This window comes from Dipteris shenzhenensis, chromosome 10 (genome assembly GCF_047967505.1).
Source record: "Dipteris shenzhenensis isolate YYH24624 ecotype China chromosome 10, Dip_SZ_1.0, whole genome shotgun sequence".
In the NCBI taxonomy this organism is placed as follows: domain Eukaryota; kingdom Viridiplantae; phylum Streptophyta; class Polypodiopsida; order Gleicheniales; family Dipteridaceae; genus Dipteris; species Dipteris shenzhenensis.
This window is the reverse complement of record NC_141605.1, coordinates 34,150,301-34,163,700: the sequence shown is the minus strand read 5'-3', so window position 1 is coordinate 34,163,700 and position 13,400 is coordinate 34,150,301. Positions and strand designations below refer to the sequence as shown.

At 39.0% G+C, this 13,400-nt stretch overlaps 1 protein-coding gene across 1 annotated transcript; it reads left to right on the top strand.

Moving 5' to 3' along the window:
• Positions 1-1,563: 1,563 nt before the first annotated feature.
• On the top strand, positions 1,564-2,660 carry LOC147897728 (putative gamma-glutamylcyclotransferase At3g02910). Its single transcript, XM_087380647.1, has one exon. The coding sequence runs from the start codon at positions 1,711-1,713 to the stop codon at positions 2,479-2,481; it is 771 nt and encodes a 256-aa protein (XP_087236773.1). The 5' UTR covers positions 1,564-1,710; the 3' UTR covers positions 2,482-2,660.
• The last annotated feature ends 10,740 nt before the right edge of the window (positions 2,661-13,400 follow it).

Here is a 13,400-nt window from a genome sequence, read left to right as displayed (position 1 = left end):
CAGTTTCCTTGAAAATAGAATCTATAGCTTTCGAATAGCTCCATTGTGTAACCCATTGTTTGCTAATTTTTGAGAGACATGTGCTATCCACTTTATGTCCTGAATTCTCTAGCAAGAGCTATTGAGAACTTTGTCAGTTCACTTCTAAAGTGTTGAGCTGATAGGGAGAAATTAAATATTTCCCAATCGAAGTTTTCTGATTCTATTGTGTAAGGATTTCATGTTCAATTGCTCTTCTTTCTATGTACGATCAGGTTAGGCTCAAAACAGTAAGGATAAAACTCCTTGCTAAGGTTTGCATTGACAATTGAATCTCAGGAGACATCTTCTTGCTAATGTTGATTTTGGATTCTATTGCATAAGGATTTCATGTTCGATTGCTCTTTGAATCAGCGGTTGATTTGCAAGGTACCCATTATTCTTTCTACGTATGATCAGGCAAGGATACAACTCCTTGCTAAGGTTTGCATTGACAATTGGATCTTAGGAGACATCTTTCTTTAAAGCAAGCTCATTAGCTTTTAAACAAAACTCACCTACTTTTATTAAATAACCCTGACATTGCCTTTTTAACTTTTGCTACCTATGATTTGATTGTGAGGTAGCAATAGCAATGAGGCTATTTCTACATGCCTTTCCTCATTCTATAAGTATGCACTATGTTAATCTTTGTACTCAATTATACGAAAACTAGGAGATGAGAAATTTGATGATTGTTTGTGAGATTTAGTTGTGCCATGACAATTTCAGATTTAGCTTGCTCTAGGTGTTTGAGGTAGCTAGTGTAGCTTTATGTGCATTCAATGGATTCATACAATGGGGCTAGTGTCCTCAATAGAGGATGCGTGCGCATCCCTTCAAAGATGAATTCCTTATGCATAGAGATCTCATTATGTTTTTTCATACAAATAATTGTTCTCACTTGCACATCAATTTCTTAGGAGTTTTATACCACTATGCTTGATTCCAAGTTGTACATGTTGGTTATGAGTTTTGGAAGATTTAGGAGCCATTGTGGGATCTAATATAGGTCCCAAAATCTTATATATGGTAGGACCCAAAAATCTAACCTTTCCCACTTAGAAAAAAAATGGATTGTAACATACTATTTAGTATGGATTGTGATATACAATAATATTTGTAGGGGAGAAGAAAGTGTTCCCCCCCACTAGCACCCATGCCTCAAGTCCTTAGTGAGATGCCCGAGGGAGGTAGAGCGGCAGTAGGTTGCCCGCTGTGAGCCATATTTCTTTTTTGGAGATGCCAACATTTGGCATTTTTCATGGAAGTGGCCTGTCAGCTTTTTGGATCACCAATTGTTTTTGGACACCTCGTCATTGTGTCCATCTTGTAGGTGCGACACTGACTTGCAATTCATCTTCCAACGTGGAAGGTGGATGTTATCTTCCCAGTCGAGCTGATGCTTTTCAATCTGGGAAAGGATAAGGGGTCCTACATGATAAAGGAAGTCAAGATTCTATGTCAATTTTGTAAGGCTCTTTGAATAATTGAGGTCGTACTTGATGAAGTAGAGGACGATATAGATAAGGATTGGCAGCTTTTGATCGTCCTCCCTTCTCTCTGCCTCCTTCGCGTCTCCTGCCTCTCTGATTGCCCAATCCTCAGTGCTTCGTCCTCGAGGGTTGGGCATTTTGGGTTGGCAGGACCCAAACTCCCGTAGAAAGGAGAAAGAAGCCCAGAACGGCGACAATGATCCAGCTCGAATCCGGACAGAATCTTGCCCATAGCCTCTTCCATGACGGACTTGGGCGGCTTTGGATCGGCGGTGCCGGTCCGGGCTTCAAGAACGAGCCAGCAGAAAGGAGCAGTGAGGCTGATAAGACTGGGAAGTGTTTCCATCAGCAGAGAGAAGTATCAGGACGGCTCGACAATGGACCTTCGGTGCAGTGGGATGGAACTGCAAGAACCCCCAGCGTTGATGCCCAGCCGCGTCTCGGGTTCGTGTATGGGACGCTGAAGAGAGGTTTTGGGAATCATTGGCTCATGGAGGAGTTGATGGCCGAAGGGCACGCTCGGTTTGTGGGAGTCGCTTGCACAAAGCAGCGGTTTCCTCTGGTATGTGGTCCGTTTCAGGTGCCTTTCTTACTGGTCTTCCCTGCATCTGGCTACCATGTAAGAGGAGAGCTCTACGAAGTCGATGACGTTGCTGTTGCAAGGCTTGACGAGCTGGAAGGAGTGAATAAGGGGCACTACGAGCGGCTTCCGGTGATGATCACAAACGTAGAAGTGGAGAACGCAGAGGAGTGGGAGATTTCTTTCGGACCTTCAGATGTTGTTGCCGAAGCTTACTTTGCAGATTCGAGTTACAGCCGTCAGATGGCTCGAGCTCCTCATATCCCTTGCTTCACTGAGAAGGAAGCCTCAACATACATCCGCAGAAAGGATCGTCCTCAGAATCGCACTTTCCTGGAGCATGTTTTTGCATGGATAGAGAAAGAAGGCTTCACAAACACTGCTTAGACCACCTGAGGATCTTTCACCTCTTTTGCTGAAGCAGCTTAGAGTCCCTCGGACTTGTTCAAGCCAGTTGTCTTTTGGGGACACGTTTCCTGCAATTCGAGCTGCATAGTGCATGAATCTGTATCAGCATTTGTATTGAGTGACATCCGAGTACTCTTGGATCTCCTCTTGTTCATGGACTAGGCGTACCTGAAAAGTCTTGCGAGCTCAATTTCTTGCAGGGTTTAGTTGTTTTGAGGGCTTAGATGCAGATGGTACAATTGATTTCTTTTGCATTTTGATATAAGTTATGAGGAAAAACTAGATCTAAGTAGTCTGCTAGATTCTCTGGATTTAAAATTGAATAGATAACGAGTAGCTTGACCCGGCTAGGACGGGCTAAGATGTATCTATATGTATGTGTATATTTTAAAACGTAATGATGTACAAGAAACAAAAGAATTATTGTAATATTTGGATAAATACTACTTCTATCTTAAGTGCCACGTGGAAACTTACAAATAAGGAATATGGAGATAGAGATAGAGAGGAGAAGACCACACAAAACGGAAACGCCCCCCCCTCTCTCTCTCTCTCGTGCACGTGCGTGTGCACGTGCATGTTACACCTTTTTTTGGGTGAAATTGCTACACACACATCATATGTTTGATTTACTCTTTTGAGATTGCAAGTTTAAATGGCAACTCTCTCTCTCTCTCTCTCTCTCTCTCTATCTCTTCAAATCACACAGATGTCTTCCAAAGCTGCACAAACAAAAAGACTACCTCTTTATTGGAGTCCTTGTTGATGCCTTTCTTTGCCACATGTTTACTGATTGGTTTTGTGGGCAATTCCTTATCTCGAAGGAAGGATTATGGCTATTGTTTTAGTCTTGCTTTCAACGTTTTTTGTTTTTCAATGAGTCTTACCAAATTTGCATTGATTTGTGGATGAGGTTATTGAACGAAGTTCTCTCCAAGTGGGGTTTTTTGGCTTGTCTCACTTTGTGTGTGCCTTGGTGTTACCTCTTCATAATTTATGGGCAAACATAAAAGCAAAGGGCTGGCAAGTTGTGGTTTGGAAGCTTTTAAGGACAAATGCATGGTAGTTCTACCAGGAGAGCTAGGCACTATAGTGGGAAGCACACAAAGTTGCTCCATTGTATGCACGAAGAAGCACACCCTTGGTTTGAACTCCTTGCCATTCGTTGTAATGCTGTCTTTGATATGTCATCAGACCACCATGCACATACTCATACGATCTTGCCTCTTGCAAAGGAGTACTTGGTGAATCCTCTTAGTCTTAGTGTGTAAGAACAACTCTAAATCCATATATGCGAAACTGGGCCTCAATAAATATGCACATGCACTAGAAAAAGGTTGGAACGTCATTTTTTGTTTGCAAGATAGATAGTTTGAAATCAAAATACAACAAGGCTAATGTACATAATGTTGGAACCTCATTCTTCATTTGCAAGAAAGATAATTTGAAATCAAATACAACAAGGCTAATGTATGCAATGTTTTGTGTATTGTAATACATGAATGCATATATAGATATATAATTGTAAACATGCATGTTTTTATTGGAGCTATGCTTATATATTAATATAAAATCTTGGTGAAAGTTTTCAAGCTCATTTTTTAAGTTTCACAATATTGGTAGAATGTAGAACTTTTGAATTTTGAAGGGAAAAATGTAAATCCTAGTGAAACTTTAATTTTTTTAGCTTCTTAACGAAACTAACTTGAAAACATCATCCATGGTTGTAAATACACAAAATACACCACATGATTTGGAGGGGAGAAGAGGATTTTTTGTGCATTGTAGTACATGAATGCAAAATATAGATATATAGTTATGAATTTATAAGATAGATAACCACATGATTGCGCAGGAAGGAGAAGCAATGTGTTCCTCAGCAAAAGAAGCGGCATGCCTCCCCTCCAAAAAATTAAAAGCCCAAGGAATGTGCGGGCCTTCATTGCGCACATAGCACTTTATAGTTGGCGTGACAAAATTTCACAATTTTCTTGATTATAGGGACAAATAGTTGGGGGGAAGAGCTAACCTTTGTGCAATGTGAATGTAGTTCACCTAGAGCAATGCGTGATGTAGAGGTCTCAAGACAAGGGTCACACTTGAAATGTATGCATAGCAAAGAACAGTTTTCCTATGACTCTCTCTCTCTCTCTCTCTCTCTCTCTCTCTCTCTTCCCCCAAACACATAACATTACCATGATGGGTTTTAAACATAGTAGTGCTTGGTTCCCAAGGATCCTTCTGTTGGAAAATCTGAACAAGAGGGCATTCCCACCTCGTGCATAATTATGTTTAAAGTAGGGCCTTTTATTCATGTGTTTGTAAGATATTTCAATTGAGCATTTAAGAAATACCTTATTTGGCATGGTTTGAGACGTGGAAACCACAATGCAACTTGTCTAGTAAAGAGGTACATGAATTTCTTTTCTTAAAATTCATGCATGAACCTTTGAAGAGAAACACATATATGATGAGGATCTTGGCCAAACCGGGAAGAGAGAAGTGCAATGATTCCTTACAAAAATAGGAAATTAAAATTCTAAACAAAGGATTTTAGATAGTTGAATACATAAAGAAGGGAAAGGGAAAAGCTAAGACGAGAACCTAAGAGCTGCACTCCATGCATCGATGATCCAAGAAAAGTCATAGGATTTAGAGATTTGGGCTAGCATAACACATCCTTATGGATGAACCAGCCAACCCTATTTTTGCACAATAAGTGGGCACAGTGGCGCTGTGGCCACGAGTGTAAGCGGGAGCGACTACTAGTGCATTCAAAAGGGCATACCACATGTGTGGAAGAACACTCTTTCCTTTGCACAATTAGTCAAAACAATTGGATCGTGTGGAAAACCACACCTTGCATAATTAGTCAAAACCATTAGATCATGCCTAGGTCCAAGGTCCCTCTACAAGATGATGCCACATGGAGCCCTATCAATGATTGTGGTGCCCAACAATGAAGACCCTTATCTTCTTGGATAATCCAATGGTCTTGATGTTTTAGTGAGGGTTCAACTTCCCCTTTGCATTAGCAAACTTATCAAAAAGAGGGGCAAAACACAAGTGGGTCCTTTTCTCGATGAATTAGAAAGGAGGATGCTTTCCTCCAAATTTTTAATGCACGGGCCTCCTCATTGGTCTAGAGCCAATCCAAAAGTTAGACCTTACTTACATACTTGATTAAAAGGGCACTTTTTGAGTCCGAATCTCCTATAATGCTTGTTTTTATATAATAGTGAATATCCACCTTGTCAAAATTGTTCTTGTGGAATATATTTTTGTATGTGTGTGTGTGTGTACAAAAAGAAAAAAACAAAGAGGCAGCTTTTATCTATACGATAAAATGGGCCCGGGGGGGGGGGGGGTAGTCAGACCCCAAACAAAACATGGCCTAACTAGGGTAAACACCTAGGGCCTACACAGGTATGCAGAAGTTAAATATTAAATAGGACTAAACCAAAGTCTTTCATATGAAACTGCTATCTTCATAAGCAATGCACCAAAATCCTACAAGTAGATAGAAACCCCCATAATCACCTCCCTCTGATTCGAAGCTACTCCACTAGCTGAAATAAATGCCTTCTGATTCTAAGTACTCTTTATTGACAACCAATGTAGCCTTAATGTACAACCAGCAAGTAGCCAATGTCGGTAGAAGGCCCACTATCTCACTCATTAGGATCATTTGCCATGTAGAATTAATGTAGAAGAAAAACTTCAATCATATTTCCTCACAACAACCTCAAGCTTAGTCCACACGCCCCGAATCTCCTCACAAGACTAGAAAAGGTGCTTTACTATTTGCATAGCTTGAGAGTGGGCATAAAGGGTTCATCACCACACACCTAGACAATTTAGCTCACATTGGCAATAACAAATGAATCGCCTTCCATAGCAAAAAGCTTGCACGACCAACTTTGCACTCCTTCCACACCCTCCTCAGTTTGGCCAACCACCACTTTGATCACTTCTCAACTTCCACTTCTTATTGAGCTCAGCAAATAATGCAAGCAAGGAAACCAGTTCCCTATAAGGAACATTTTACTCAAAGAGGTTCTACCAAGAGTCCACTGGTTTGTTATCCAAATATTTGAGTAGATCACATTGGAAGGTAACTCTTGTGGGATGAGGTTGTAAACCCTGGCCATCAGCTGCAATTCTTGAGTACTTAAAGCATAACTTTCGTTGAATGTGTCCAATGACAACGAATCTACCTTTTGTTGGTTCTAGATGTATCCCTCTCATGGATGATTTTTTCCTATTGGTTTCATTAAGAACTAAAACTTTTATGTTGGTATTGAAAGTTTGTATGCCCTTAAAAAAATAAACGTTTAAAACATTCACCAAGATTTGGAACTTTTATGTGAAAAAACTTAAAGTTTTGCCAGATTTATGATTTTTTCTTCAGAATGCAAAAGAAAATATATAGAATTGTAATTCTTATATCATCATTATTGAATAAAATACTAAATCGAGAAAGTTTCTCCATGATTTTATATTAATATATACGTATAGCTTCGATAAAAACATCCCTGATCCCTCTCAGATGTAAACCTCTCACTCTTGGCAGATCCAAGGTTCCTATAAAGCGAATAGCCTAGGAAACCATTTACATACCAGGGCTGTGCTCCTTAATGCCACATCCGAAAGATGCATCCCTCCTTGTATCTTTGGTACATTCAAGGCCTCCTAGGAGATATAATGAATTCTTTGATGGCCACCTTCCTCTGCCCAAAGAAAAGCTCTAAAGAGCCTCTCAATCTCAAGCCAATAGGTCCCCCAAAAATTCCAAGTTGTGGCAATATAAGTAGTGGTTACAACCAGCACATGTTGCAAAAGTAGAAACGGTGTATTCCAATCAAGGGGAAGACCCCCCATTGATGCAGCTTCTGTTTGGGCCTTCTTTCACCCACTCAAACCTTTGATGCAAAGACTCCCAAAAGTAATGGGAACCAAGGTATTGAATGATTTCACCTCTTCTGACCTACTAAATAGAGAGGGAGTTCCTTCCAGGTGAGGACTTGGATCTATCTTAATGCAAAGGTCTTTACCCAACTACACTAGGATCCCAATGATATACAAAGTGACTACATGAGGGCAAATAAGGCCTCTACATACCTTTGGTTATCTTGCAATAGTGTTATCATATCATCCACAATAGTGTAATGATTTAATCCACAAACATTTGAAGGCATAACGGCTTTCTTGACAATGGGAGGACAACTCCTCTCAAAGAACCTTCTTCACCTGCCTTTTTAAATTGGATCATAAGGGGAACTATGCAAAACACAAAAAAAAGGGGATCTAGTGGGCAGTCCTATCTCACCAACCACCTCAAATCATACCTTCCTACAATTCCACCATTGATGCACAAGATGGCCGAGGCTTTCTCAAAGAAAGTGGAGACCATTCTACAACCCAGTTTTTGTAAGAACTTAAGCATAAAATCCCAATTCACCATATCATAAGCCTTATCAAGGTTAATGCCAAACATAATGCACTTTTGTCCCACTACATAGGCATAACCCAAGTTAGTTGATACATTTAAGATATTTTCAAAATACATCTCTATATTTGATCATAACCCATTCTGCTCCTTGTCAACAACTTTCGTACAAATTTCCCTTATCCACATAGCCAGTGTCTTGGCCACCACCATTAGGAAAAAAGGGAGCTCATTTTGGGGCCTTTTAGGTTCATAAAAATAGGCTCTCAACCAATCAGAAAATGGCTAACGTAACGTTGGAAAAATACCAAAAACCATGTAAAAAGATAAAATAAGTCATATTCAAAATCTTTTTCTTTTATTGTGTCTCACATTTGTGATCTTCAAAAGATGATTTTTTGTTTAGAATCTGATGATTTTGACACCGCTAGCGCATCTGGAGTGGGCCAAAACCCCCAAATCACATTTTAATGCAAATCTCCCATTTTGGGCATTTTTGTCCTTTTTTGGGCTCCGAACATCAGTTTTCAGTGTCTCCAGGGTTGGCCAATTGGCCAAATTGTGTTTTAGTGAAAATCCCCCATTTTGAGCTTTTTTCCTTTTTTGGGCCTCTGAGTGTTGGTTTTTGGTGTCTCTAGGGTCGATTTGGGGTTTTGGTCTGCTTCGAACGTGCTGGTGATGTCATAATGATCAGATTCTGCACAAAAAATCAAGAATCTTATATATGCATTTAATGTGAAGCCTGAGTACTAGACTATCATTTTTACAGTAAGTATCTGTATTTTATGGCATTTCCCATATTTTGAGTGCAACAAAAATAGGTAAATATTGAATTTCTCAGAGGGCCCCAAAATGAGTTCCCTTCTTTCCCAATGTTTGTAGGAGGTATTGAGCATGGTCATTGGTCTCTAGTCACTGACCTTCAACCTTTTTTGACATTTTGGAAATAATTTAACAAGGCCTGCATTTGACATCTTCATACAAATACCCCCACCACATTGCAAAATTAGCCATTGCTATTAGATCTAATTAATCAAATCCCTAAAAAACACAAAAACTCCAATGTAAAACTGAAAGACCCAAGAGACTTATCCTTCTCTGTTGTAGAAAAAACATCCCAAAGCTCCTCAAATGAGAAGGGTAGAGCAAGCATAACTATTAAGAATTTGACACCCTCCATGGCAATCTTGCTATGACCTATGAGATGAAAAGGGTAGGCTAACTCTACTTAGTGGTGTCTTGGTCTCAAAATATGTGCAAGTAATGATTATATACTTAATTCACACGTACTCAGAAGACCATTTTTGGCATGTGTGGCTGACAAGACTGATGTGCCTTGCATAGATATCTATGCCATCTCCTCTTATGTTCACTTTTCTCCATCCCTCCAACAATTTTGATCTTCTTCACCTCCTCTTATCTCCACTTTTCTCCAACACCACATCCTCATATACATCTAGACAACACCATAGCCTTGGATTTTCTCCCACCATCATCCTCGCCTACCTACACCTATGCAAGAGCAATAGACAAGTCAAGAAGTAGACATGGAGAGAAAAAATCTAGGTATTTATACACACCATAGTCTTGGTTTGGAAGCTGCTATATTTGTGGGCCATAGTGTTTTCTTGATGTACCTCTCCATTTGTTTGCTTGAAAATTCGATTTTGGTGCATTGTTGAAAGAAAAACATAGATATCGAGTTTATGGGCATTTAAATACTGCACCAGATCCTACGCATTTGCTTCATCATTTGCATGATATAAGTCCATTTCTTCTCAGAATTATTTGAGTTTGTCTGGACCTCATGTTTTCTTTGGAGCTTTGGTCCTTGTTACTTTGAGGCCATGATTTATTCCTAAAAATGTGATTTGCAAGCATCTTAGCATAAAAAGATCCTATATCACGTTTATGGACAAAACCTACTATTCTTGCACCTAATCCCATGCATATGCTTCATCCAATGTGTGCCAAGGGTTGATTTTCTTTCTAGAAATATGTTTCTTCATAGACAAATTGTTTTTCCCTGAAAATTTTAGGGTAGATGAGAAGAAAAAAAGCCATATTGCATTTATGTGCAAATATTCAAAGAAGGGTAAGCCCATTCTTATGTGTGTGCATGTGATGAAGCAAAACCTTTTTGAAAGACCATTGACCTATCAGCTTATGCTATAAGGGAGGAGGAATCTCCTGGTGAGAATTGCATTTTGAGTCCTTCTATTTACTTTAGCTACATTCTTCAGAACTCAAATTTAATTTGGTATTATGCAGTCAAGAGAAGAAAGCCCAATGAGAAGGGTTCAGACAAAGGTGGACAAGCAGATGTTAAGGGAAAGAGAAGGAGGAAAAGAAGTCACTTGAATTGCAGCTTTTTGAATTTTTACAAAATGCTGAACGTTAAATGCATTATCACCAACACTATGATATGTTCAATAAGGAGATGGATTTCCATTCTCTTCTAGGAAAGCACAAGGATTTTCTTAGAGAGGAGTATGAGCCTTTCAGGAAGCTGACAGTTGAAGGAGATAAAGTTGTAAACAACAAAAATTTTGTACATATTAAGGACATTGCCAAAAGTGACAGGATCAGATATCAAATGCACAATCTTTTTGATAGCTTTGAAGATTGCAATAATGGAATCTGCACTATACACAAGCGCAATTATAGGATACTAGAAGATTCACTTGCATTCGCAATGGACATACACTTTTCTAATGGTTCAGTTGAGGAGTTAAAGGATAGTGATGAGGAAGAGGAAATAGCAGAAGACTGTGATGTACAAGATGCGGAAGAGGATATTGGCCCAAAATAGGAGGAGCTTGCAGTTGCAACATTGAATCTAGTGGCTTTTGAAAAATCAGACACTAAGAGAGGCTGTTCCAGTGGATAACTTTGAGGCTAAAAGCTCCGACCTCAATGTGCCTATTCTTCCCTCTTTCAACATTGAGGGCAAAGAGTATGTCATGTTGTATGATATATAGTGCCTCTTCAATTTGAGAGAGGATTATGAAATTGCTCTTATTGCTCAGTCTGGCAAGGTTGACAAGGAAGTCAAGATTGATGACAAATCCTTTATTAGAGCTGGAGGGCAAGTTCAATCCTTCAAAAGAATTGTCCATATATTTTGAGAAAGCCCAAATGTATGAAGATGTGGATGAGACAATCTTTGAGGATACGCAAGCATGGATGAACCTATCAAAGCAAACTTGGATATAAGTCAGAGCTCTGAGGAGAAGGAGGAGATGGGTATCTCCTTGTTTAGGGATGATGTGCTATGGAAAGATGAGAATATAGAGGTAAAGCACATACCTTTCTTGAATTTTGAGTTTAGATATGCAATTTCATGGTCGTTTTTTTAATTTAAGTGTTTTGCACATGGCGGTTGTTCATTGAAGATGACACATTCCTTTTGAGGGCAGTTGGAAGTAAAATTCCTGGGCTTGGTAAACTATCAAGCCTTTCACATTATATTAAAGACATGTTTGCTACTGCAAAGATATTGATTTTTTTCATAGATTGCTTAGTAACAATGGAGTTGCTATTACATATTTTTTGAAGTGTTTGTCGAAAGTTTTGGGTGGTCATCCCATATCATGGAAAACAGATAAGATCATTTTGATATAGAAGCGGCATGCTTTAATTATTTTTAAGCGTTATGCTGGAAAGCAAGGCTCAAGAGCTGATTATTTTTTAACATATACTGCCTCGGCACTATGTTGGTGTAAAATATTCCCTCGAGTTCCCCAACATACCATCCAAAGTACATTGTAGAGTATCCCAAAAAGTCCCTTATGGTACCCCTAAACGTTCCTAATGGTACCTTAATAATTCCTTATGGTATCTCAAAAATTCCCTCACGGTACCCTAGAGACTCCCTTATGGTAACCAAAAAAGGCCCTTGTGGTACCCTAAAAGCTCCCTTCTGGTATTTGAAAAATTCCTCTATGGTAATCTACAAATAACCTCCTAGACCTCTTTAAGGTACTAGAAGTCAAACTACCCCAAGGTATGTTGAACTAAAAGTACCATATTGTACCTTTGAAGTACCCTATGAAACTCAAAGTACCCCAAGGTACTATCCAAACTACCCTTGGGTATGGCATTAGCTGGTCAACTGGTCATCCAAATTAAATTCCCAAAATTTATAGAGAATTTTATTTAAAAAAAACGTTTTAATGTTTTTAATTCTCGAATTAATTCCCCGGCCAAAATCCCTGATCCTATGTTTCTTCCCAAGAGAAAATAGGTGGGTGGTCTAATGAGATGAGTTGTCCAGTGATAGAATCATCACCTTTGTAAATTGAGATAAGAAGCACCATGTATTAGAGAGACATGGAGTACTTTTTTGCTTGGCAATTCTATCATATTAATGTCATTCTATCTTTTTATGCCAATCTTCTTGCTTCAAGCATTCATTTAACATCCAAATAATATCTATGTCCTCAATAAATTCAATAAGGAAAAAGTGAGAGTATTTGTTAATGGAATCCAAGAGAGTGAACATTGACATTTAGTTACTTCAACTACCTAAATTGACTTCTAGGTGACCAAGAACAAGGGTTACACCCACCAAGCGTCCAAGCGGCGAGCTTTTGAGCAACAAGGATGGGCAAAAGGAAACCATGCAAGAAGGATAGTCTCTGACAATAGCTCTTAAAAGCTTCAAGGCAAGATTTTGATGTCAATTCAAAGAACCACCGAGTCTAGTCATATATTTGTTTAAGTGTGGAACTTGTTGATGTAGAAGAGTTTCTAATGAGTTGTCTAGTTCTAATTAGTGTATTTTTACAATCTTAGCCCTTGTTGGGCCAATCGTGCTCAAGGTAGAAATAGGTTTATTTCTTGCACCAAATCCAGTGGGTTTGAGAGTTGCCGCACTAACATCTTCTTGCATGAGCACATCGTCATAGTATGGGTGGTTGTTATGGGCACCAAGCCCCTTCTATTAATAAGTAGTACAAATTCTTGTTTATTTCAAACATTTCTCATGTTATCTCGCCTGTTCTCTATCACCCATGTCCATATAGTTTTGTCCATGCCAAAACAACCTCATTTTTAGGTTGATGTGCATCTCTTTGCATCCAAGCATCGAGAAGGACATTGCATTCCAAGAAAAACCTAGAGTGCAAGAGAGGGCATATTATATAATAGGCACTTAGACATTCACGCTAAGCATCAAGTATGCACCAAGCATCAGGTACATTGGACAACTATGGGTTGAGAGATAAAGATCATCAACAAGTGGCAATCCTACTTGGGATAGTGCTACAACCAGGGATGTTTTTCAACAAAAGCTACCTCTTTTTTCTATTTCAGAATCTAAAAAGAAATGAAATAGCTAGCATTCATAAAGTATACAAAGCATAAAGTTCTTCAAGGGTAATGAATACCCTTCAAACACATTGTAAAGAAAGTTCTCAAAGTCGAGTTCAAATAGTCCAAAAAGCTA